The sequence below is a fragment of the Arvicola amphibius genome, chromosome 4 (assembly GCF_903992535.2).
Source record: "Arvicola amphibius chromosome 4, mArvAmp1.2, whole genome shotgun sequence".
Lineage (NCBI taxonomy): Eukaryota > Metazoa > Chordata > Mammalia > Rodentia > Cricetidae > Arvicola > Arvicola amphibius.
Window position 1 is genome coordinate 137,733,879 of NC_052050.1, and position 26,068 is coordinate 137,759,946.

Genomic DNA, 26,068 nt, shown 5'->3' on the forward strand with positions numbered 1-26,068 from the left:
AGTTGAGTGTATATTCTGAACATGTCCTGACTTTGTTCGAGGTTAATTTTCTATAAAGAATGGGCAGTCAGCCAAGTGTGGAGGTGCATGACTGTAAATCCAATTCTTGGGAGATGGAGACAAGATTGGAAACTCTAGGCCAGCCTTGGATACAAAATAGGTTTGAAGCCAGCCTGGGCTGTCTAACAAAACAACAAAACAAGAGAGACAACAAAAGAGGGCAGTCGAACCTTTTCTGTAGTTATTTTCTAAATAAATCCTTGAGTCGCCATCTCAGATGAGAAGTTGAGGTCCAGCATTAAAGTGGAAAGGGTCATGAGACTACCCGAGGAGTTATGGTTTCACTTGAGCATTTTCAAAATACTTGGCCAAGCAGTTTCATTACTACTTATGTCTTCTGCGTTAGACTCAAGGTTCAGATTGACTACCATTTTTTTTTCTGGAAGAAAGGAGAAAGTTGCTCTTTTGTCTGTAGAGCTGATGCAGAGTACTTATAGTTTTGGAGTTGAGTTGAAGTTCCTTTGTTCTTACGAGTAACTTATTTAAGACTGTTTTAATCACAAAAATAATTTCCTTTAAATCTTTATCTTTTCATCTTTTGGTTTAGCTGTTGAATAGTCAGCTATAATTTGTCTTCCAAATTGAAACCATCCTTTAAACAAGATTTTTATTAGTTCTTTTTAGTTAGTGTACAAAATAACGGGTTTCTCGTGGCGTTTTTGTATGTGCGCATTATTGTTCTTTACTCATATTTCCCCTGCTTACCCTCCATTGTTCTCCCTCTTCATCCTGGCCACCTTCCTCTGCTTAATAGTTCCATTTCCGCTTTCATGTCATATAGATGTGTATGGATATGTCTATCTAAATATCTATTCTGTATATGCTCTCTTTTGTGTCATCCATCCTACTTGCTTTAGACTCCTTCATCACAATGTAGACTACCTTCTCTTTCACGTTATATATGCGTGTATATATAAAATATATTTTAGCCAGGCAGTGGTGGTGCATACCTTTTATTGTAGCACTCAGAAAACAGAGGCAGGTAGATCTCTGAGTTGGGGACCAGCCTGCTCTGCAACTTGAGTTCTAGGACAGCCAAGGAGACACAGAAACCCTGTCTTTAAAAAAAAAGCCAAAATAAAATAAATTTCCTTTAGATATTTTGCATAACATGATGATAGCAAGGATGTTCCATTCATTTTCCTGCAAATGACGTAATTTTATTCTTTATGGCTGACTTAAACTCCATTGTGCATATGTGCCACAATAACTATTTGACTCTTGATTGGCCTCTAGACTGACTAGTGTTAAGCATGATGCAATAAATGTGACAAGCCGAGTTTCTATGTAACTCTTCTCTGCAGTAGTTTCTTCTCTGGGTTTCTTATAACTGTTTGCACATATGTTATCTAGAATGACACATTTGCTTTCCCTGTATAAAGGATTGCAGTATAAATTGTCTGGTGGCTTCCATTGTTACCTTTTCTTTGGCAAAGTTCATACCTTGACATGAGGATGGGAGAGAAGGTGTACTAAGTGTTGGGCTCCTTTGGGCGGTATTATCTCCCATTGTTTTAAATGTCATATTTTAAAGTCTAATAAAATTTTCTGGGGTTTATCTTTAGAAGTAGCAGATGTTTATCAAAGAAGAATTAGAAAGTTCACTGATAATTGTCACACCTCCTTTTCTGTCTGTCTAGATGGATATGTTCTTGTTACTATTCAGTTTACCAATGATAGTGGTTGTCTTTCAGGTGCATGCTGGTGGTATCTGGGTATTGGTTGCTATTTGGGCAGTGCAGGTGTAGAAATAAGGTATTGTACAAGTTCTCTCAGGCAGTGCTGTTGGACATAATTGCCATGATCATAAGCACATATATAAAATGGTTGTTCCATGTATTCTACATTTTTTATTTTCAATTTATATGTTATAAATTACTGAGAAATGGTTTAATACACTGTAACTTTAGAGCTTTCATAATTTTGTAGACAGTATTGTTTGATCAGTCATTTGTTTTAGGTCATTGTGGGCTATTTCTGGTTTGTTACTCTTTCATAACTAGTGCTCTAAAGCCCCTCTTCATAAACTGTGGGTTGCAACTCCGTGTGGGGCCAAATAACTTGAATAGGAAGGGTTGTGGAAAACTTGGCAGCGGTGAAAGTTTCTGGGGTACACAATAACCAAAATTAATTCAAAATGAAATGCATAATGAACCTAAGATGTTTCTGCCATGTTTTCCCTTGTTGCATCATGTGACTTCATTGTAATCTTAGATCTAATCACAACAGCATCCATACGTACACTGTTTTATCCCATCATGAGCACTACCTGAAACATCATGGCTCAGATTTGAGGCTGTCATGTTATGATAGTCTCCTTACTGTCCATACAAAATCTGCAAAGTTTTTTCTTCTTATAGAAACACAGTAACTTAATTACTTAAACAAAGGCCTTAATATATCCCCACTGTCGGACCTTAACACATATTAAATTAGCATGCTTGAACTATATGATGTTAGAATATTTGATTATAAAAATTTCTGTTTGAGTTGCTGACTTCATATTCAAAGAATTTTATTTCAGGATAGGACAATTTCCATCCGTTTCTGAAATGGTCCTAAACATCTGCCATTTGGTACTGCATATTTATGTGAAGCAACATTCTCAGCATTGATGATTGTAAAACCAAAATATTGATATCTCCTAAAGATGTTTTCAATGTGCTACATTGGATCAGATATCAAGTAAAGTGTTTTCTTGTGCATGCCTGTGTTTTGTTTTGTTGAGGCAGGGTCTCCAGTAGCCCAGGTTGGGTTTGAATATACTATCCTGTGGGAGATGACCTTGAGTTCCTGATTTTTTTTTTAACCTTTACCTCCCAGTATTGGGGTTACTGATGTACACCACCATGGCCACTCAGGCAAAACGTCCTTCTGCAACAGTCAAGTCATTTCCATCTCATCAGTATGCAACTTTGTTTCTTCTTTAATAAATGTAAGACTGTACATAATCATTATTTTATGGTCAATGTCTTTGTAATTGTCTGTAAGTGTTTGGCTCGTATACCTACTTTATATGTATGTGTGCCTGTGACCTCATTAAACAGTTCTCAGGTGGAATGGGGAAGCAAGCAGGACTTTGAAAGCCCTTCCTTACGAGCATCACTTTCATTAAGTGTCTGTAAACCTTAATCCACACTAGGCTAATGGCCTGGAAAGCTACAGCTTCTTAATGAGAGCCACAGCAGCTTTAGCTACTGGACTACTCCACTAGGACTGCTGGCTTAGTCTGTCACATGTCATCCATTAATGAGTTACGGAGAACATTCATTTTCTTTTACTTCCATGATCTTTGGAAAAATTATTTGAAAATTTAACAAAACTTTGAGAATTTTTTAGAATTTACTTTTTAATTATGTGTGCTCCTGTATGTGTATGTGATCTTGAGTTTAACTACCACAGAGGCCAGAAGAGAGCACTGAATTCTCTGGAGACAGTTATAGGCCATTGTAAGCTGCCATGGGTCCTGGGACCTGGACTCAGGCCGTCTGGTAGAGCACTGAGTTCACCAATGAGCCATTTCCAGCCTAGCTTTGGGAATATGATTCCATTTGTTTGATTATTCTCTATTCTTTTTTCTTTCAGAACAACTCTCATCTTAAATTTTAGCATCAATTTTCCTTATAAACAGTAAACATAGGTATCTTAAATTTTAGTGTAACATTTTTGGACAACACTTGGCAAAATTCTATATTGTATCTTGGAGACGGAAAACAGCAGTGAAGGTACCATTATTTCCTCTTGTGACGCAATGCCTCACACTCTGAGCATCTTGCCTACTGGTATTCAGATGCCTTCAAGGAGATGAGTGTGTTTTATATTGACCTGTTTAACTTTGGCACTATGTAGTAGGCCTTCTGGATACTAGTGATAATTATACCATCTCTCTCTCACACACAGAGAGACTTATATTTGCTCATTATGTATTATTAAAATTCATAGGGAAGTCCTAGTTTGAATTCTTTCTAATACTACAAGAAATATAATAAAGATGCTTAAATTAAGAGGAACAAGTAAATGAGGCCTAAAACAAAATATTTTTTAAGTGATATTGGGCTTCACCTAATATTGAAATTTATCTGCTAAAAAGATACTCTTAGAACAGGCTGGCCATAATAGTTCAAAATAGTGTGTCAGTGAGGGGTATGACTCAAGATTGGTGTTGTTTGAAATGGCATTTGAGACAAGTGGCTCATTTCATTTGCTTAGGCCCACTGCTCCATTGCTTGCTAAAATCCTACCTGATGTTCCTATACATTCCTCACTTTGTCTGGGATTTCAGAGGCAGCTCTAGTGGAGACAAGGATTTTGGTTCTTACTAAGCTAGAAAGGCAACTACAGTCTTTTTATTATAGGCTTAAAAAAACATGGGCTCTCTGTAGCATTTGGCCCATTTAAGTCTGCCAGTCTTTTTCAAGTTGGATGGCTGCTAGAACTTTGCCATTAAACAGGATCCAGACATGATAAAGTAAACCTCAGTGTGAATTGTTTAATATTTTGTTCCCAGCTATGATAGTATAAATAAGATTTTCTATAAAACATTCCCATTGTCTGTTACAATCTATATTTTGGGTCAAGACTGAAATTCTCTTAGTGTTGTTGTTGTTGTTGTTTTTAAGAATATCCATGAGTATGGAGACTGGAAACATGAGAAGGAACCATGATGTTTTTCCAGAGTTATGACTTCATGTGTTTAGTTGTTGATGTTGTTAGAAGACATTGGATGCAATAGAAACAGAAGAGATTTTTAGGACAGAGAAGAAAATGGCTTCTAGAACTCACAGAGGGGAAGAAGGGCTTGTATTATAATTCTAGGGTAATCTTAGCTTATGTTCTCACAGAATGATGGGTAGGAAAGAGATTTAGGAGTTCTGACTTCAGTATTAAATATGAAATCTACTTTATTACTTAACTCAAATTTATACAGCCTGGGACACATAATGATACCGTGTTTATCATAAAATTTCATATCAGTGTCTGCCAGTAAGCATTGAAAGAGAGGCATGTCATTCATTAAATCACAAATGGGAGAATTCTATGTAAATTTAGATGTTTTTCCCCAGGTTGAATCCATTTTTGAGCAATTGCGATACAAGGGAAATGTTACATATGGCTATTTATGTATTAAAACACAGGAAGGCGGTAATACTTCGCTAGGGTGAATAAAGTAATTTATCACATGTATGGTGGAGTTAGCAGAATCTTGAAGTTTTGATCATTTTTATAGTAAAGACTTTTAGAGGCATAACTGAAACTGTGGAATTTGCCGGTAGTTGCTTCATGACTATTTCACAATTTAAGGCTTATTTCTAGAGTTCTCAGCATTATTTATTCTGGAATCTAGTTAGACTATTTCCCATCTCCTTATTTATTTAATACCTACAATGTTAAGTTGCCTGATAGAACACTTTAGTTTTATGACTTGTAAGTTGTTGTTTTGGGCAAGTATAGTAAAGCAGCATGGATGAAGATAATTTTTGTTTGAGGAAAAATATCATGATCTCCTTATAAAAACATGTGTTTTGTAATACCCTTAATATTTGTCCATAAAAAAGAATGTGCAGCGTATATAAAGTAGAAAACGTTGGGGAATATTATTTTCAGGTGTGTGACTTTTGTTTATGTTGCATTTGTTTAACTCTGTGACACTGTGTTACTGTGCTGTCTAAAACACCTGATGGTCCTAATGAAAGATGAATGGCCAGTAGCAAGGCAGAGCAAGGATAGGCAGGGTCTGGTAGGCAGAGAGTATAAATAGAAGAAATCTGGGAGAAAAGGAGGAAAGGAGAAGAGGACAATCAAGGCCAGCCACTCAGCTATACAGCAAGTCACAAGAAAGAAGGAAAGAAAGGTATACAGAAATGAGAAAGATAAAACCCAGAAGCAAAAGGTAGTTGGGATAATATAAATTAAGAAAAGCTGGCAAGGAAACAAGCCAAGCTAAAAGCCGAGCATTCCTAAGTAATAATAAGCCTCTGTGTGATTTACTCGGGAGCTGGGTGTTTGGGTCTCCCAAAAGCCAAAGAGTAAAAAATTCACACAACATAGAAGTCTTCGTTTTGTGAACCCACCAACTTGCCATGTATGTCTTTTATGTATTTTAACATTAGTTTTTGAGCTTATGGTGTATTCTCATGCTCGCTTAGGCGTTAAGACACCAGCCTAGGTAATCTTCCTTCCAAATTCCCAATTGCCATTGTAACTTGCCTTCTGCTTTCTGGACAAACTTTAAAAAGTCTACAAACAGATACTTAGCCAAGATGAATAAAGTCTTTTTAGTGAGAATTTGGAATTAAGAGTCTGGTGATGCTAATGAACGTATTATTTGTGGGGAAACAAGGAGAAACAGCAATACGGTGCAGTTGAGGCTCTGTCCTGACTGATTTTATGCTAGAGTCATTTGTGAGAAAGGAACCCCCAGTGAGACAATACCACCTCCGTAAGATGGGCTGTAGGCAAGCCTATAGGGCATTTTATTTAGTGATTGGTGTGTGAGGGGCTTAGCCTATTGTGGGTGGGGCTACCTCTTGTCTGGTGTTTTGGTCCTATCTCTAAGAGGCAGGCAGAGTAAACCACAGGGAGCAAGCCAGTAAGTAGGATGCCTCTATGGCCTCTATGTCAGTTCTTGCCTCAAGGGTTCCTGCTTCCTTTTAGTTCCTGTCCTCTTTGAGTCCAGCCCTGACGTCTTGGAAGTGTAAGCCAGACAAGCTCTTTTCTCCCCACACTTATTTTGGTCATGGCATTTCATCACAAAAAATAGTTACCCTAACTAGGATAGGCACACTTCTGCTTTTCTTTTTGATGAGGTCTCTCTGTTCTTTAATACCTTTATTATTAAAATAACTTGTATTCCTTGTAATATAAAAAAGCTATAATAAAATTGGCACTTAAATCAAAGTGATAGACTTATAATTCACTTACTTTATTTTACTGTTTTTACTATTTACTTGTGTTTTTATGCTTTAAACCTCAGCATTTTTTTCTTTAAATGAAATATTACAGTAGCTGGGCACATAAAGCCATTTAGAGATGGGTTTCCACTTCGTATCAGTGTGTTAGAGGAGTGTGGGACCCTGAAGATGGAGATGTTTTCCAAGTCATATCTGTGTGTTAGAGGAGTGTGGGGTCCTGAAGAAACCAGAGGGCGAGAACTAGCCAGGGCTAGTTCTTCCTCTTAGCAGTGTACAGGAAACAGTTCTAGTTGTCATGGTGGGACTTGCTACCAGACCGTCATGGGCCGTAGTCAGGGTCATTGTGAACATCTTAGATGGAACAGGACAGCTCCCTACTGTTAAGTCCCTACAGACAGCCCAGATAGGATGAAGTAACAGCTGACTGCTTCAGCAAAGTTCCAGGAAGCTGAAACAGCAAAGTGAAAGATAAATCCAAGTTGTCAGCCCCTCTTTCCCCTGTCTACACACCAAAAAGCGTGACCCGATGAAGAAAAAGGGCCATGACTGCAGTATCAAGAGCCGAGGGGAGGCTGCAGAACTAGAGTGAGAGGGAAAGGCAGAGGTTCCCCATGTCTGCGAAGTGGAAAGTGCTGATAGCTTCCCATTTTCCCGTACACTCTGGCCTCAAGGGATCAGAAGACAATGGCTGACACTCAGATTAACTGCTCCCTGTATTTATCTGTGAGCCCAAGAGGATACATGCAAAGTAATGCAGCATAATGGTGCCAGTACCTTATAAGCAGAAAATATCTGCTCCAGGGTGTTTGTAGGTTCAAAGTAGAGAAACCTCTGCTCAAATATGCACTGTCCAATAGAAGTACAGTGCTTGCCACATGGAGGTAAACTTTTCCAGTAGTCACATTAAAATAGGTGATAACCAACTCACTGACTCACTGATTTTTTTTTCATTTAACACAATATCTACAAAATACTACTTCAGTATGTAATGTTTATAAAACATTGGTACTTTTTATATTTTTTCAACTAGAGTTCTGAAATAGGTTTATACTTAAGCATATCTCAGTTAAACAAAATTCTTTGAGTTTGTGTGTATGCATACCTTTAAAAAATGTTTATTATTATGTACACAGTGTTTTGCCTACATGTATTTATGCATACAGTGATTCCTGCACCAGAAGAGGGCACCATTACAGATGGTTGTGAGCCACTATGTGGTGCTGGGAATTGAACTCAGGACCCGTCTGGAAGAGCAGCCAGTGCTTTTAACCTCTGAGCCATCTCTCCAGTCCCTCCACCTTTTTTTTTTTTTTTTTTTTTTTTGGTCTAGCCTGATTATTTCTGTAGCCTAGGCTAACCTTAAACTCAATGATAATCCTCCTGCCTCTTCCTCCCAGGTACTGGGATATTGGTGTGTTCCACCCAGCTTTGTGAGTAATAATCTGTATTTGGAGTTTCATAAAATTGTTGTTTATAACATAATGTCACATGCCTAAGGTGTTACAAGAACATGAAATGCTTGCTAATGAATACCAGGGTTTTCAAATTTAAAATTGACCAAAATCAAAATGCAAGGAACAGTTGAGATTCAGTCTCCTGAGACACAATTCAGAAGCTCTGGTCATGTGTGCTAGAGGTGACCATATGGAATAACATATCTCAAGAAGATAGGGAAATTATGAGTAAGAAACCAACTAAAGAATAGCCGTTCCTTAAAATTCTTCTCTGGAAAGCAGCCTAGTTCCCTAGTCATCACATTGGAACATTCGTCCTTTTCATCTCCGCTTTGCAATAGCTTTATAAGTGGGTCACATAGGCTCTGCATCGTGCGTCCTCCAGAGGGTGTTAATTAAGATGAAGGCAGCTTACTTTACTCAGTGAATGTCGCTAATCACTTAGTGCAAAAGACACCATTGAGCATCAAGAAATGTTTATCTCATGTTCCTTCAGAGAAGCTTGCATATCAATGAACATGAGTGTGTTAAGAGAGCAGAGCCTCTCTTTTTAGGCCTCAAATTCAATGTGGTGTATCTCTGACTAAAGAGTTTAGTGAGTGGGGGTTTAGCAAATGGCTCAGTAGCTAAAGGCTGTTGCTACCAAGCCTGACAACCCAAATTTGATCTCCAGAACCCACATGGTAGAAGGAAAGAGTTGCCCTAGAATCACCCAGGTATATACCATGGCATGTACATATTCACACACACACACACACACACACACACACACCTACAGACAAGTAACTGTTAAAAAAGAAAACTAATAAAAGTGAATGGTTTATTTAGAAATTGCAATAGTGGCAAAGAAGAGTTAATCTGTATTAAGGTAGGCTGGCAAAAAATGACTTATGGGCTGTTTATACTCTATTACTTTGTCAACTTACAATGGCTTCTGGTGAGGTGCCAGCTACTTGTAGCCATTGTTCCTGAGTTTTCTGTGTGACAAATTCTGGTTTTCTACACGATTAATGAGTTTGTCATTTGGAAACTTCTTGAACCTGTTGATTGCTTTATTATTGATCAGACATTAGCTCTTAAGTATGGTCTTGTGTTTGGTTTGGTTTTACTTATCAGACAGTTGACAATATGATTCCATCCATGTCTGGTGTGCTTAATTTCTTCTTTCCCCTGTTCTGTTGGTGGAAATACCCATTGATCTATTTTTCATTTCAAAAATTTTATCATCAACTGTTTCTAATCTAGTTAAACCCTCAGAAGGTTTAGCTTATTGGATATATATATTATATAGCATATATATATATATATATATATATATATATTATATATATACAACATTCAGTTAGTACTTTACAATATTCATTTTGTTTCATTTACTTTTTTTTTTCTCATTGACAACATTTTTCCCCTTTGGAACTACCACTATGTTCATAATGAACGTTTTCACCACTCTATGAAATTTTTGATATCTTTTTTCCAGCCTGACAGTGGTAGTTTCTCTCCGCCCCCCCTCTCCTCTCCTATAAAACTTTTTAAAATGTTTATTTTATGTATATGAGACACACAATGTATACGCCTGGTGCTCATGGAGTTCAGAAGAGTGTGCCTGATACCCTGGGACGGTAGTTACTAGATGATTGTTCTGGGACTGTACCAACTGTCCTCTGCAAGAGCAACAAATGCTTAGTTCTTCTGAGCCTTCTCAAAAACACCAGTGATAGTTTGCTAATGGTCAATTGCAGTGTAAAATCGGAAGCTATATCAAGGAATTTTTTATTGTGCACCATTATGGTGTACTTTTGCAGACTATTATATCCTTTGTATTAAATAAAGTATATTTGCTATTTTTATACTATTGTCAGCAGGATAAATATGAATGTAGATGTTGACATTCAAAGAAGTAAATGTCACAAAATTCTAGGTTTTTTCTTAATGGCTTGTATTTTGTTACTAGCAATGAAATGTGTGCCTTCCTAATACACAAGTCTGAACACATAGTTTTATGTGTGTTACCCTTTTAGTGAAAATGGTGCTTTGACAAAAGTTCAGGCTTCTAGTCTCACCCTAATTGTGTTTTTTTAAACAAAAAAAAAAAAAAAACAAGCATGCTTCTTTCTTTAAAACAACCATTATGCATTGATTTGCAGAAGTACTTTATATCTACCGTTGTATTTTTTCTTCAGAAAATATTGAAAAATATGTACTTATGTGTTAGCAGAAGCCGCTTGTTCGTTCCTGGCTGCCCAGACCTGAAATAATTGCACAGAGATCTGTATTAATTTCAATACTGTTTGACCAATAGCTTAAGCGTATTTCTGGCTAGCTCTAATATATTAAATTAACCTATTTCTATTAATCTGTGCATCACTACAAGGTCGCAGCCTACTGGCAGAGTTTCAGCAGACTCCAGCAGAGGCGTCTATCTCCAGCAACAGCTACATGGCTTCTTCATTGACTCCTCCTCTACTCTCTCTATCCTCTGTCTGCTTGGAACTCCCACCATTGCCTATTCTGCTAAGCCACTGGCTGAAATAGCTTTATTCATTAACCAATAGAAGCAACACATAAACAGAAGGACTTCCCACACAATTTCCCCATTTCCTGATCAAATAAAAAGGAACATTTTAAAGTAAAATTACATATAACAAAAACAGGTGTCAAACAAGAATTACAGTTACAATATTTATATCTACTTTATCTTTTATCATAACTAAGGAAAACTATAATTATTACTATCTGTTCTTCAACTGTATCAAGACCCCAGAAGGATATAATATTACCTAAGTTAACAGGAAGTGCATTGTAAGCAACTTCCAAAACTCTTGAATTGACAGAGACATCTTGCTGCCCAAACAGCCACCCAAAGTCTTCTGTATCATTGGAGCATCCGTCTTTAGCCTACAAGCCCAAAATATACAGCAGATATTTCCATGAAGCAGGAAATTTCAAAGACAGTTCTACCTATTGGCAGCTTGACAGGTCACTGTCTTTTATGCCCTGCAGAGATCTGACAGACCCTTCATAAAGCAGGAACCCTGAAGAACTGTCTCACTTTTAGGCAAGTTCAGCAGTCATTTGTGGGTCCTGCAAGTCCAGCCAAACAGTTCAGGCAAGAGCAGTTTCTGGCCCAAATGGCTAACAAACTGAGGAGCCTCTTCAATGCCCATCATCCTCTTGAAGTAGATTGGTGCTGCCAGGAGCAGATGTGTCCTCACTGTCATGAAAAGTCCTAGGTTCTTAAAACATTTTAAATGCCATATACTGTAAGTTTTTTAAAGTGTCAAAGATTATCTAACTGAAATATATCTCTGTACATCTAGGAAACCTAACTAACATGACTACAAACTTGACTATTATAGATGACTCTCTATTAACCTATATTTATTAATTTATACATTACATTTTAAATGCACTGCATAAACTCGCTACATTAATCAAGAGCAGAAATATGCATATAACTAAATTGACCTAAAATTTGTATCAGTAGACCACAAATCTACTACCAATGCAAACTATTGATCTCTATAGCATATCCCCCTTTAAATGTAAACAAAAAAACAAACATTTAAAAACAATCTTTTAGGGAATTTTGGGTGTAGTTCTCTCCAAACTGCTTCCTGCTTTTTGTTGGGGCAAAAGTATTTTTAGGGTGTTCATGGTGACTTTTCGAGGGGGTCTTGGTCCATCAACCACATAGTATGAAGGAATCTACAGGTTATTATCTTCTGGTGAAAACAAAAGAAGAACCTCTTTCCAAAGCAATAATCCTTAGACCCAAATTTTGAAGTCAAGCTACCTTTAAAATATATATGTGGTTTAGCTAGCAGCCTGTACAATGAAATTTGTCTCTCTGTACTTAGCTCCTTCACAAACAAAAAAAATTAAAGGAAAACACAGTATATATAATCCAGACTCTCTGTGGCTTTATTTACACTATTTATTCCATTTATAACTGTACTGTTTTTCTTCTCTCCCAAGCCTGTGTATATTTATCCAACACTGTGACCCATTTAGAGGTCTTTTTCATCTGATTTTGTCCATATTGTATATCTGTAACCTTTTCTGACCAGGAACACTTCTTAAAATGCTTTAATGCTAGGAACCAAGGCTGCTTTGGCCTTTTGGCTTTGCCCAGTCCAACATAGCAGAGGTCCATTCACTGCCTCTTAGACTGCCACACTCACCACCCCTCAACTCTGATAACGTTGGCCCATGCTGCCACCAAGTAAACTTGCAGCATGCTGCCCACAAACCCCATTCAAGTGCTCAGCCTCCTGAAAGAGCCAGAGTTGTGTGCTGGCAAAAAGGACCAGGAAGCAGCTGTTTGAAACCATAAGATTTTTTTTTCTTATTCTTTTTTCTTTTCTTTTTTTGCTACTGCTGAATCGGGAAGACCTCTTAAAGGAACTGTGGCATGCGTCATCTACCAGAGCCCATCCAGAAAAAGAAATGCGGCTAAACTTTTTTGTGTATGTGTCTAGAATTCTGTAACATGAGGGCCTGCTTGTTGGGGTTTCCGTCCGTCCTGCCCAGTTCCCACAACTGGTAAATCCCAAAGAAAATCACACAGAGGTCTCCATAAGTTATAACTGATTGCTGCCCATTTAGCTTCAGGCTTATTATTAACTCTTATAACTTATATTAACCCATTATTCTTATCTATGTTAGCCACATGGCTCAGTACCTTTTTTCGGTGGGACAGGACACATCTTCCTCTCTTCGATGTCTAGACAGGACTGGCAAGAAGAAGTTCCTTCTTTCCCAGAATACTCCTGTTCTCATTGCCCCTGCCTCTACTTCCTGTCTGTTGTCCACCTGTACTCCCTGCCTCGCTGCCAATCAGCGTTTATTTAAAACATAATGACAGAATATAGAATTGCCCTGCAGCAGAATTCCTTTTCAAGCTCTCTCAGGTTTTATGTAATTTAGCCAGCACATGTTGGCATTCCAATTGTTGGCAGAAGCCCCTGTTTGTTCCTGACTGGACTGCCAGAACCAGAAAAATCATTCCCACATCACTTATGGGTGAAGATTCAACAAAATTACTAAATTTGCTTCTTTCTTCGTTAAAAACTTTGTTAAAGAATGCTTGTCCCTTTGATTCCATGAACATAGTTGAGTAGGATTCATGATCTCTGTGTACTTTGATAACTCACAGTGCAAATGTTAACACAGTGAAATAAAGTAATAACATTTTAATTAAGAAAGTAATTTTGACCTTGAAAACCCCCAACCCTGACCAGGGAAGCTCTTTACTCCGATAGCTAAGGTGGCCTAAGAAGGCCTCTCTTTTCCTAGCTGCAGCAGGTGTGTTTAGTGGTTGTCTGTATTTGTGCTCTCTGGAGGCAGGAGCATTCTTCTCAGCGTCTCTTCTCTTCTGGTATATCCTGACATGTAGCAGCTACAACGATCCTTTTAAGTTTCAGGGGTCCTCATATACATCCCCCTGTCCTCATCCAGAGATACGAGCCCCTCATAGTGTGTGGGGGAGAAGTGTTATTTATAAGTCACTAATTTGGGGTTGGTTTTGGGCTTTCCTGCTTCTGTTTTGCCCCCATGAGACATAGGGAAAGATGGTTTTTATCTGTCTGAACCAGTAACTGGCTTCAGAACAACAATACAACAATGTCTTCCATGCGTCCTCTTCTAGTCTCCCTTTTCCTCACGTTATTGCCACTAATTGGAGTTGTCTCAGTGACTGCTGGGTCACAGAAGTTGCATTTAGTTTTAGGTACATCTCTTTATTTTCATTGTTTACCACCTAAGTGAGTTGGCCGTTCCTCAGAACTGAACATGCTTACCTTTAAGTCTAATTTAAATTCAATACCAGCCACATTATTATATACATTAGCAGCAGTTATTTCATTAATATAATAGTAATAAATAATTAAATAGAATAAATATTTCTATTAGTGGGTAAATCAATTCTTGATGGTTAAAAAAACTAACATAATAGTGAGACTGCAGTCTTATTAGCTTGACTAATTTTGTGCCATAGTAAGTAATGTGTATCTTGAAGGGAAAAAATTGTTTTTATATACATTATTTTAATGGTATTAATTATATTTAGATATAATATTACACTATTACATATGTACTTCTGTTTGAAGAAACTATTATTGTAAATAAGCAAGGATGTACTATGTATTTCAGTTAAAAAAGAAAGACCACTTCATTTCTGTCCCTTATCTGTTTTATATGTGTTTTGAGACAGTATCTTATATAGCTCAGGATGACCTTGAGCTCACTCTGTAGCCAAGGATGACCTTGAACTTCTGATCTTCCTGCTTCTCCCTCCAGGGTGCTGGGATTACAGTCATGCAGTCACCATGCTTGGTTTTGTATAATGCTGGGAATCAAACCTAGGGTATGGTGCATGGTGGGTATAAACACTCCACCAAATGAGCAACGTTCTTAGCACCCTCATTGCTTAAATCCCATGTATGTTGATGAGAGTTCTAACGTTGAAGAGTATTTGTTTACATTTGGTTCTTTAGTATATACTTTGCTAAAGTATGAAAAGTTTTGTTGCTTAGAAAATCAAAACAAAGGCTGGTGAAGTGGCTCCATGGATAAAGATGCTTTGCAATATATTAAGAAAATAACTTAAAGAAATTGGTCCTTGGGGTTGGAAAGATGGCTCAGAGGACCTAGGTTCAGTAGTGTTGAAACAAGACAACATGTCTAAAGTCATGTTTTCTGAATCAATAGATTCTCCTAAATAAATAGAAACTGGGTAGGGAAATCAAATGTCTTTGTCATAGCTTGTGTGGAATGTTTTTGAGAGTTTAGTCCTGCCTGAGCTATAACCATCTATTGTGTTAGCTGCTGTTGTTTTTCTAGCCTTCCCTCTTGGAAAGGAGATGAGGTTGATGTCCATCAGTAGAAAATGTGGGAAGAGTCAAAATGTAGTGGCTTAAGGTTGGATCATATCTCAGTTGGTTAAAGATAGTATGAGTTATCAAGAACTTGTAAGGCCAAGGCAGGAGGGTCATGAGTTTGAGGCCTGGGCTTTATAGTGAGGGCATTTCTCAGTAAATAAATGAAATAAAGGAAATTATGAGTGATCACGGTACTCATTAATTTATATTCTATATTATTCATATTTTACTTTTGTGTTATGTTTGCATAAAACAAATACTCTGAGAGACTTGAGTTTGTATTGACCATACAAAATGGACCCCAATTACATTTTGTGCTAATAGTTAAATTACTTTTGATGGTTTCACACTTGGAAAGTACATTTTGAGGCATCAGATTTGACTCTTAAATACAACCTCTAAAGTACCATCTGGCATTCCTGAGAGCTGCCATTGTCCTTCACTTTTGTTTATAACATTCTTGCTGTATAGAATGTAGTCCTACACAAGTCCCTGCCAAGAGTACTGTGTAACACACCAGCATGACTTTCATAGTCGCAACCTGCCCCATTGTATTGGAAAGCACATTTCCTTTCTGCATTTCCCTTGTTGAAGGCCATTCAGGCTATGACTCGGCTGCTGTGGGAAGTGCTGCAGTGTGCACTAATGTGCAGGTGACTGTGATGTGTGGTTGATGGAATCTCTGAGGTAGGTAACCCAGTAGTGGAGTAGCTACCATTGTTACCGATAGGACTGATCTGTAGGTTTTTGGAGGAACTTGAATACTGAAAGGTCTGCGTTTTAAAATGTGCTTTAAATATTCTAAGTAGCTAATAGGTAGATGGGTACTGTCAGGCTTCAAGTTCAGCTTCTAGGCATACATTTTATCTTTCATTACCTCCTTTCATAGTGTGAAAGACAAATCTAGACCCCCTGGTCTTTTAATTGCACATCCTTTACACCTAAACTTTATGGAGTTAATTTGTGATTTATGTCTAGTAAACTTGAGATGGTTAAATATTTCTAATATGAATTTGTTAAGCAGCAGTTGATTCAAGAATTCAACTGGTCTTTCTGTTTGTAACTTGTTCTACTGAGGGATGTGCCTGTGTTTTGGGTCCAAGAAAGAGCTAAGAGGGACCACAGAATGTTTAATAAAAGCCATTCATTTCAAGCAGAACAGTTGCTACTTTTAATCCCACCTAACCCAGAATAAAACTGAGACTAAATTGCCAACTTCTCTTGCAAAATAGGAAAGTTATAATAGTTAAGATACTTACTGTGAGAAGGATTGAATATTTAGTTCCGTGTTTGGCAGGCAGCAGTCAGGCTTTCAATACTTTGCCTCTACCACTTATAAAAAACTGCTGAATCAAAGTTCCTATTATGTAATTGTCATATTCTGCTAAATAAAAAATGTCTTCACCTCCATTTAAAGCAGAATCTGGTGTTCCCAAATACAGACGTGAAAGTCAGTTTTCTGATAGCTGTTCTTTTTGTTTCTTTGGCACATAGCACTCAACAACTAAGCAGAGTATTTACCACCTTTCTTTGATTCTTGAGTCTGTTTTATGATTGAGATGCCTTAAAGACCAATTTGGAACTTTAAAAAAATTTTCTGCAAAGGCTCTTTTTTTGATTAGTCAGACTTTAGAAGAATTTACATATAGTGTGGAGGACTTACTAGAGTGGCCTTACAGACTGTGGTTCAGCTGGTCCAACAATGGCTGTCTCTCAAGAGAAAGTTCCAAGAATTGTTCAGTCCACAAGGACTGGATATCTCAACTGGTCTTCACTATAACATAATCCCAAAGAAGCAGGCTGTAATACCAGTGAAGGAATGTCTCAGCAGGAGTATATATGAACTTGCCAATGGAGATAAGGGCAAGCAGACAAAGAGTAAAAGCTTTTTCTGTGCCCTTTATGTAGACTGCTACAGAAATGTTGGCCCAGATTTAGGGTAGGTGTTCTGACCCCAGATGATCTGGTGTGCCCAATGCTTGGGTTTTAGTAGTTCCAGATGTATTCAAGTTGACCACCAATAATAACCGTCAGGGTGATGAAGTACAACAGCTTGATCTGGGTTACTATTTTATTCCTGACTCTTGAGCCAACTTAGAAGCATCTGAAAAAATGATGGTGTTTATTGCTGCGTTCAGAATTAATGATTCACAGAAGTGCCCTCCCCACCAATGACACAGGGCCCATGGTAAGAAATCATAGTGGATGCATGAAGCCTTGGGCAAGTCTGTACTTTCCATATAAACTATGTATAAGTAATTTATATTGAAGTTTAATCCATGTACACATCACAGAATTTTCAGTGGTGGACTAATAAATAAGATAGAATTATGATATTATAGTGAAAGTTGTTCTAAGTATGCTCCAGAGTTTCCTTACCAAGGTGCAACAAGCGTAACTAGCATGGATTTCTTTTCCTCCTTCCTCAACAGTCTCAGTGATAGATCTGTCCTTACCATAGATTTTTTTATTTTTTTATTTATTTTTATTGAGCTCTACATTTTTCTCTGCTCTCCTCCCTGCCTCTTCTCTCCCCTTCAATCCTCCCCCAAAGCCCCCATGCTCCCAATTTACTCAGGAGAATCTTGTCTTTTTCTACTTTCTACTTCCCATGTAGACTAGATCTATGTCAGTCTCTCTTAGTGTCCTCATTGTTTTTAAGTTCTCTGGGATTGTGATTTGTAGGTTCGGTTTTCTTTGCTTTATGTTTAAAACCACCTATGAGTGAGTACATGTGATAATTGTCTTTCTGTGTCTGGGTTACCTCACTCAAAATAATGTTTTCTAGCTCCATCCATTTTCCTGCAAAATTCAAGGTGTTATTTTTTTTTTCTGCTGTGTAGACTCCATTGTGTAAATGTATCACATTTTTCTTATCCATTCTTTGGTTGAGGGCATTTAGGTTGTTTCCAGGTTCTGGCTCTGACAAACAATGCTGCTATGAACATAGTTGAGCACATGTCCTTGTGGCACAATTGAGCATTCTTTGGATATATACCCAAAAGTGGTATTACTGAGTTCTTGAGGAAGGTGTTTCCTAGTTTTCTAAGAAATGCCACACTGACATCCAAAGGGGCTGTACCAGCTTGCACTCGCACCAGCAATGCAGAAGTGTTCCCTTTTCCCCCCACAACCTCTCCAGCATAAATTGTCATCAGTGTTTTTGATCTTGGCCATTCTTATAGGTGAAAGATGAAATCTCAGAGTTGTTTTGATTTGCATTTCTCTGATGACTAAGGACTTACCATAGATCTTAATATACATTTTTCTCTTCATTTAAGTTGAGAACTTTGTCTTCTCACTTAAAGAAAACATGTTAACCTGCCTTTGAGATCTTTGACTCACCAGCCTCATTACTGTTACCTTTGAGGCTATTACTAAGGAAAATAAGGTTCCTTGAACGTCAGCCCTGTGATGCTGTGCCAGGATGATGAGAAGTGACTTGTGAGGAGGTAGTACCTGCAATGGGATCCCTCTTGGATGGATGAAGCAGGCTACTCAGAATGGTGTGTTTTGAAACTTGCAATTACTTCTTTCTGTATGTAGTTGCCTGTTAGGAGTGTGTTTGCATAATGAGAGTACCTGTGTGTGTGGAGGCCTCAGACACTCTCCACTGTGTTTTGAGATGGTCTCTCACTAGACTGTGAGACTCACTAGACTCTTGCTAGACTGTGCCCAGTTAGTTCCAGGGATCCTTCTGTCCCCAGATTCCCAGCTCTGTGATACACATGAATGCTGCTATGCTCACCTTTTTACTTTTTACGTGGTGCTAAGTTTCAGAACTGAGCCACCGTTTCAGGCCCTAAAGATTTTATTTTATGTAAGTATTGCTTATCTGAAATGTCTGAGACCAAAGTGTTTCAGAGTTCAGATTCATCCCATCCCACCCCCCCCCCCCCCCCCCCCCCCCCTGGGACTTTGGAATATTTGCACATATAAAAAATGAGATTCATTTGTGTTTCACCTATACCGTGTATACACAACCTGGCAGTGATTTACTCTATATTTACGTGCCCGTTTATCTCGAGGTCAGATGGAATTTTCTCCTTGTGTGATAGGTATGTGCTCAGAAAGATTTACTTTCCTCGCCTCTTTGGATTTCAGGTATTTGACTAGGACGCTTTGTTTCTGTGTTTAGATATCAGGTAGGTGATACCAAGGCAGCCATCTCCAGCCTCCACTGCTCTTACTCCATTGCTCATAGCAAGTGCCATGTCCATGTTTTATTAGCGGCATTCTTTCATAAGAGCTTCTGAATCTGAAGGATTCTCTGCAGTTGGTTTTCATGAAATAGCTTTATTACAGGCATTTCAGTGATTGAATTTCTGTTTCTAAATATTTTAATGGAGGGTCATTTATAGGAGATAGTTGGATGGTTTTTTGTATGGCTGTAAGAGCTGGAGTTGCATGCATTACTGTGTCAGTTAAACTTCTGGAAGCAAGCCAGTGTGTTTATGGTGAGTTTCCTAGGAAAGCAGTGAACCACTAAAAGCCTGCACAGTATTACAACTCTTCTGAGGAGAGGAAGCATTAGGAAATTCAGCAGTGAAGCAGCAGCAACAAGCAGTCACAGTGGTAGTAAAGACAGGGCAGCTTCAGCTCGCACATCTCACAGCGAGTCAGTGAGCAAGCACACAGCTCCCAAACCGCTGCCTCGGGAGGCAGAGCGGTACTGTCCAGGGCAAGCTTCTAGTTTCATGTTTGTGATGTCAAGTCATGTGATAATACTGTACCATAAGTTGCCAACTTCGCTGTACTCTAGAGAGGATTCTTTGCTGCAGTGCTTTTCCGCTTTTTCTTTCCTTTTTCTTTTCTTGAAAGAGAAAAAATTGTGCAATGTATGTTTATGCCTACACCATGCCGAGGCGACACTTAGCAGTAAATAATCTCTGTATCCCCGAGGTAAGATACTGTTTCTGCTTTCCCTGCACAGTGCTGCTGCAGCACGGAGCTGATCCAAACATTCGGAACACTGATGGGAAATCAGCTCTGGACCTGGCAGATCCTTCAGCAAAAGCTGTCCTCACAGGTAAGAAAACAGAGCTAGCAGGCTCTTTGATTTCCTGAGATTTTTATTGCACAGAATAAAATAAAGCTAAGAAAATACTAAATGCCTCATTGACTGTCTAGCTTATTAATTGTGCTGTTGTATGTTTGTGTAGCAGTCTTACTGCTTCTAGTACTGAGAGTCACAGCATTAAATCATAACGTTCCTCATATTTTGTCAGTTTTTATGGCTTACATCACAGTTTTCCTCTACCTCCTCTTCTCGGCTGGTATTGAAGCCCTTCACTGTGGAGCAGACAAGGGCATTTGTGTTGCTGTAGAAGTAGTTTGCATCAGAAAGACAACCTGCTGCCTTCTCGTCATACTTAAGTGCTCCCTGCTCTCCTCTTAGGCAGCTGTTCACTTTTTACCACGACAGCCAAGTTTTTTGAACTGGGACCATAGACTATCTTCTTACTTCCATTAATGCAGATTTGAGCTTATTAGTATTATTAAAGCAAGTGCCGAGTACCAGCTCAGAGGTGATGTTGGGGTACAGTGCACCCCTCGTCACGGTCTGCAAGATTATGTTTACCAGGTAGATCCTGAGCTGCTGCTCTCATTGATCTTCATCCTCCGAGTGCTGCATTGGATCTATTTTTGTTTTGATTCTCAGCATTTGAACCTTGCTGCCTTTGCCCTCTTTTACTTAACTGACCTTTGTAATCTGGAGCCCCTTTGTCACTGCAGTGCTAGAAGTATTGTTTTAGGTTGTGTGGATGTAAGTGACTCTTAACTACCTTTTAATTTGCTGTGTTTGAAGAGATCTGTGGTCTTGCTTAAAGTTTAACAGTCCATGCTGTGCACTTTTAATAGAGATTGTGAGATGAACGGAAGACATGTATGTGCAGAAAGCTTTAAAAATATATGGAATTTTGCTTAATTACTCTGCATGGAAAGACAACTTCCCACTGTGGTAAAATTAGTATAATCACTGCTGAATCAGAGTAATCTGATTTTTTTCAATTAATTAAAGATTAGGTGAGTTTCTTCTCTAGGATAACATACACTAGAGGAATAAAGCTGTTTAAATCAGTGTAGACAGAGTTAAATACAAATACATGCTTTTAAATGATGGAATCGGGCCTGTCTGATTTGTCTCAGGCCTGCCCAGTTCCTGAAACCTTCAGCCTCTTATTAAAAAGCCATGCTTAATAATAGAGCATCTTTAGTGGTCTCTGATCAGAAGAGAAATACAGCTCGAAAGAGCTCCACTCAGTGTAGCTGCTACAGAATGTGACAAGTGCCGAGCAAGACTATTTGTGAGTGTCCTCCCCCTGACCTTTCCTCTTCTCCAGTTCTCTGTCTGCTGGCCGTTTGCTAGGTGCATTTGATGCACATCGCCTTAGGTCTACTTCTACTCTCTGCAAAGACAAGTTTAGGTATAAGCCCTTCACCATAAGAAGAAGCCATCTCCTATTTGCAATGCAGGTTAGAGAAGATCGTTTTTAGTGTAGAGCTTCGGCATCCTCGCTTGCAGAGACTGGAGCCCCAGAGGACAGACCAGCCCACATCTACACTGATTTGGAAGCTGTCTAGCACTGCACTTTACTTAGATGGGGAGAATCTACAGTTTTCTCAGTTACAGAAACTACTATACTATTGCCGACCACTACTGATACTGTTCACCTTTAAAGATATTTCTGAGACAACTTTTCTTTCAGCTATGGCTTAAAACTAAAAGTCTAGGACAGTAGTTTTCTTGGGTCTATTAAACTATTCTGCTTACACATTTATGCTATATAGCATACATCAAGGGAATACTCCTGAGCTGTTTCAGAATGTTTTTCTGCCAATACGGACTTGTTACTAAGGACTTCTTTCTGGTGAAATTATGATGAAAATATTATTTCCAAAGCTAAATTAAAAAGACTAAGCATTGATTTTCCAAAGGGAGCTAGGCTCAGGGCACAGCCCAGTCTTGTCTAGCACATGTAAAACCCCAGTTCAGTCCCTAACACACCTTCCCCCAGGAGGGGGCAGGACTCTTGAAGATCTCGGAGGAGCCAGACTTACTCTGAGTGAGGTCATCTTTATTCCAGATGAGTCGTACTTCATACATAACTTGAGGATGATTTTTTCCTTCTTGATTCGCTCTGGTTATTTGGGTACTGAGTATCTTCCTGTAGTCTTATTGTTTATGTTATGAGCTTAGTGCATTAACCAAACAATATGCAGGAATACCTTAAAGCAAATTAACAGAGTAAATCTCTTTATATAGAACATTAAAAAATCTGTGTTTGATTTTGTTTTATGCATAAGACTGCTGTCAAAGCAAATATATACTATCAGTATGGCAGTTGGCATCTACCATATAACTTTATTTTGGATAGTGCTATTAGGCATTTGAAAGAGATGCCTATTGGAGCGACTGTTCTACTATTGGAGGAACCACTTGAGCGGGTGGTTAGTTTTATAGAAGTCTTGAGGGTTTTGGCTTTTGTTAATTACCCGCGTTCATGGGTGATCACCTGGAGGACTTGAACCAGCATAGGTTTGTTTATTTTGTTGTTTTTTTTAGAACATGTCAAACCTTATGTAAATTTTATTGAACAAGATATTTGTGTGTTATGATTATGATTTTTAAAAGTAATGTATTTTGGACTTTTTCCTGTGTATAAAAATGTTTGGAATTACAGGAAAATAAAACACAAAAAAGAAAGATCACAATTTTTTCTTAGAGATGACATTCATGTATTTTTGTATATATCCTTTCTTCTATTAGTATACAGCAACATATGTTAGTAGTAGTAAATAAAATATGTACAATTACATGTTAGTATTTTGCCAGTGGTTAATATTTATAATATACAATATTTGATTTAGTGGCATGGATAATTTCAGGAAGTCTATAAGTAGTCTTAACATCAGCTTTTATCTGTAATTTTTCTCCATGAATATATATTATATTTGCGTGAATTCCCTCAATATTTAACATTGGATAGATTATTTTTTAGCCTTTAATTTTCTTTTCTCTTTTCTACTTTTTTTTTAAGAGAAAGTCTTAGATATCCCAGGTTGGCACTACTTGGTGTTTAGCCTTGAGTTTATTTTGTTTCGTTTGTTTTTGTTTTTGTTTGTTTTTTTTTTAAGAGAAGTCTTATATACCCCAGGTTGGCACTGAACTTGGTATTTAGCCTTGTAGTTTATTTTTGTTGGTTGGTTTGTTTTTTGAGAGGCAGCCTTTCCTCTGTAGCTTTGGAGCCTGTCCCTGGAACTCGCTTTGTAGATCAATCTGGCCTCAGACTCACAGATCCACCTGTCTCTGTCTCCCCACTTTACCCCCCCCCCCATGCTGGGATTAAAGGCATGTGCCACACCACCCAGCTTTAGTCTTGAACTACCTTCACCTGTGCCCAGGGCTTTGCGACTTATAGGAAGGCACTACTCTGTTTTTAGCTTTCATCCATCTTTGTGACTTTGAGATCATAAATTTCACCAAAATTGTGCTTCTTTACCATATTCAGGCTTAGCACATAGAAACAGGCGCTTCTGTCTTACGTGAGGGATGTGAAGGTTTGGGTATGTTACACTGGTTTAATTATAGAAATGCCTAATGTGTGTTGAAAGGAATTGTTTCTTAACAGGAATAAGGAGAATATTTGTCTCCCATGTAAAATGAAATCTCTGGGGCACAATACAAAGGATGGAGGGTATCAGTGGGACACTGAATTAGGCAGAGGTGAAACTGATTAAGATTGACAGTTTAGGGAAGGATAGATGGCCTAAGGATTGTTATCTTTGCAGGATCAATGATATGTAAAATATGGAGTGTGTAAGTTTCTTTTGTAAAGGATTGGCCTGGTTATTGGTCCTAGCAGCTTCCTAGTGGTTTTGGGAAACAAAATAGGAGAACGGTATTTTGCACAAAGGTGCCTGAAAACAAATAAACTTTGCTCATGCATGTAACCCCAGCACTTGGGAGACTGAGGCAGAAGAGCGGAGTTTGAGGTCCGTGAGCTACCAGATTCTCAGTGCTACAGAGTAAATACCCTTTCTCCAAAGCCAAAACAAACAAAACCAAAACTACAAAGAAACTAACCTGAATTCATTGTCCTTGTAAAGTTGTAAACAGGTCTGTGGTTACTGGGCAGGCCCCTAGGATGCTGAGCGCTCAACTAGGGCTCATATCTCATCTCTCAGTCGTGTGAGGACTCTGGGTGTGCCTGGCTTGCTAAATCAGCAAAATCTGTGTGGAATCTTACTCCACTGCTTTTCAGGTAAGGACTTTCATGATCTGGCCTGCTTAGCTTTGATCACTCGGTTTCACTCAAGTAAAAGTTTCTCATTCTTAACACTTTTCATTCACCCTCTTGGTAATAAAAAATACTGTGCTTGAGATGGCTGAGCCAGTTGTTTGCCACCACATATGCCTTAGGGTCCAAATCTTCATCAAGCCTTGGCCACTTCATGTGTCTCTGATCTCAGTTCTTTTTCACTAGCTGAAGTAGCTTTTTTTTTGGGGGGGGGGGGGTTCAAGACAGGGTTTCTCTGAGCTTTCAGAGCCTGTCCTGGAACTTGCTCTGCAATCAGACTGTCATCGAACTCACAGAGATCCGCCTGCCTCTGTCTCCCGAGGTGCTGGGATTAAAGGCGTGTGCCACCACTGCTTGACTTATTTTATTTTTTTTTAAAAGAAAACAAACTATCTTTCATTTTTACATAACCATCCCAGTTCTCCCTCCCTCCCCTCCTCCTCCCAATCCCTTCCACCTTCCCGTATCCACTCCTTAGAGAGGGTAAGGCACATGCTTTGGGGAAGGTCCAAGGCCCTCCCTACTGTATCTAGGCTGAGCAAGGTATCAATCCAAAGAAAATAGGTTCCTAAAAGCCAGTATAAGCAATAGGGATAAATCCTAGTGCCTAGTGGTGCCGCAATCTGCCTTAGCCATTACAAGAGAGACCTTCAGAGGGACTAGTTTGCTCCTATGCTGGTTCCTTCCCAGTCCAACTGGAGTTGGTAAGCTCCCATTAGTTCAGACAAACTGTTTCAGTGGGTGTCCTCATCATGGTCTTGACCTCATCTGCTCATATTATCACTCCTCCCTCTCTTCAACTATACTTTGGGAGCTCAGCCCAGTGCTCCTCTGCGGGTCTCTGCCTGTTTCCATTCAGTTGCTGGATGAAAGTTTCTATAGTGACATTTAAGATATTCATCAGTCTGACTACCGGACAAGGCCAGTTCGCGCATCCTCTCCTCTATGCCTAGGGTCTTAGCTGGGGTCATCTTTGTTGATTCCTGGGAATTTCTCTCAGTGTTAGGTTCCTTAGCTCGCCCCATAATGGCTTCCTCAATCAAAATATCTCTTTCCTTGCTCTCATCTCTGTCCTTTCTCCATTTCTACTTTCCTGTTCCCTCACGTTCTCCTCCCTCTCCCTTTCTTCCTCCCTTTTCCCCTTCCATCCTCCCCTTCTCCCCCACCCCCATGCTCCCAATTTTGTCAGGCAAGTCTTGTCTATTTCTCCTTCCAGGTGGATCTGTGTATGTTTTTCTTAGGGTTCACCTGTTGCCATTTACACATTGGAGTAGTATTCAGGCAGTAAAAAAAAAAAAAAAAAAAAAATGTCGTCTTGAAATTTACATGCAAATGGATGTAACTAGAAAAAACCATCTTGAGTGGGGTAACCCAGATCCAGAAAGATGAACATGATATACTCACTCATAAGTGGATATTAGCTGTAAAGCAATGGATATTGAGCCTATAGTTCATGGAGA

General features: G+C 38.7%; 1 protein-coding gene across 1 annotated transcript in view; it reads left to right on the plus strand.

Annotated features, from left to right (window-relative positions):
* Positions 1-26,068, plus strand: part of Tnks (tankyrase) — a 151,025-nt gene that overhangs the window by 30,823 nt on the left and 94,134 nt on the right. The window contains exon 3 of the mRNA XM_038326814.2: positions 20,240-20,335. Within this exon, the coding sequence (XP_038182742.1) occupies positions 20,240-20,335 (96 nt within the window). The remainder of the gene's footprint in view (positions 1-20,239; positions 20,336-26,068) is intronic.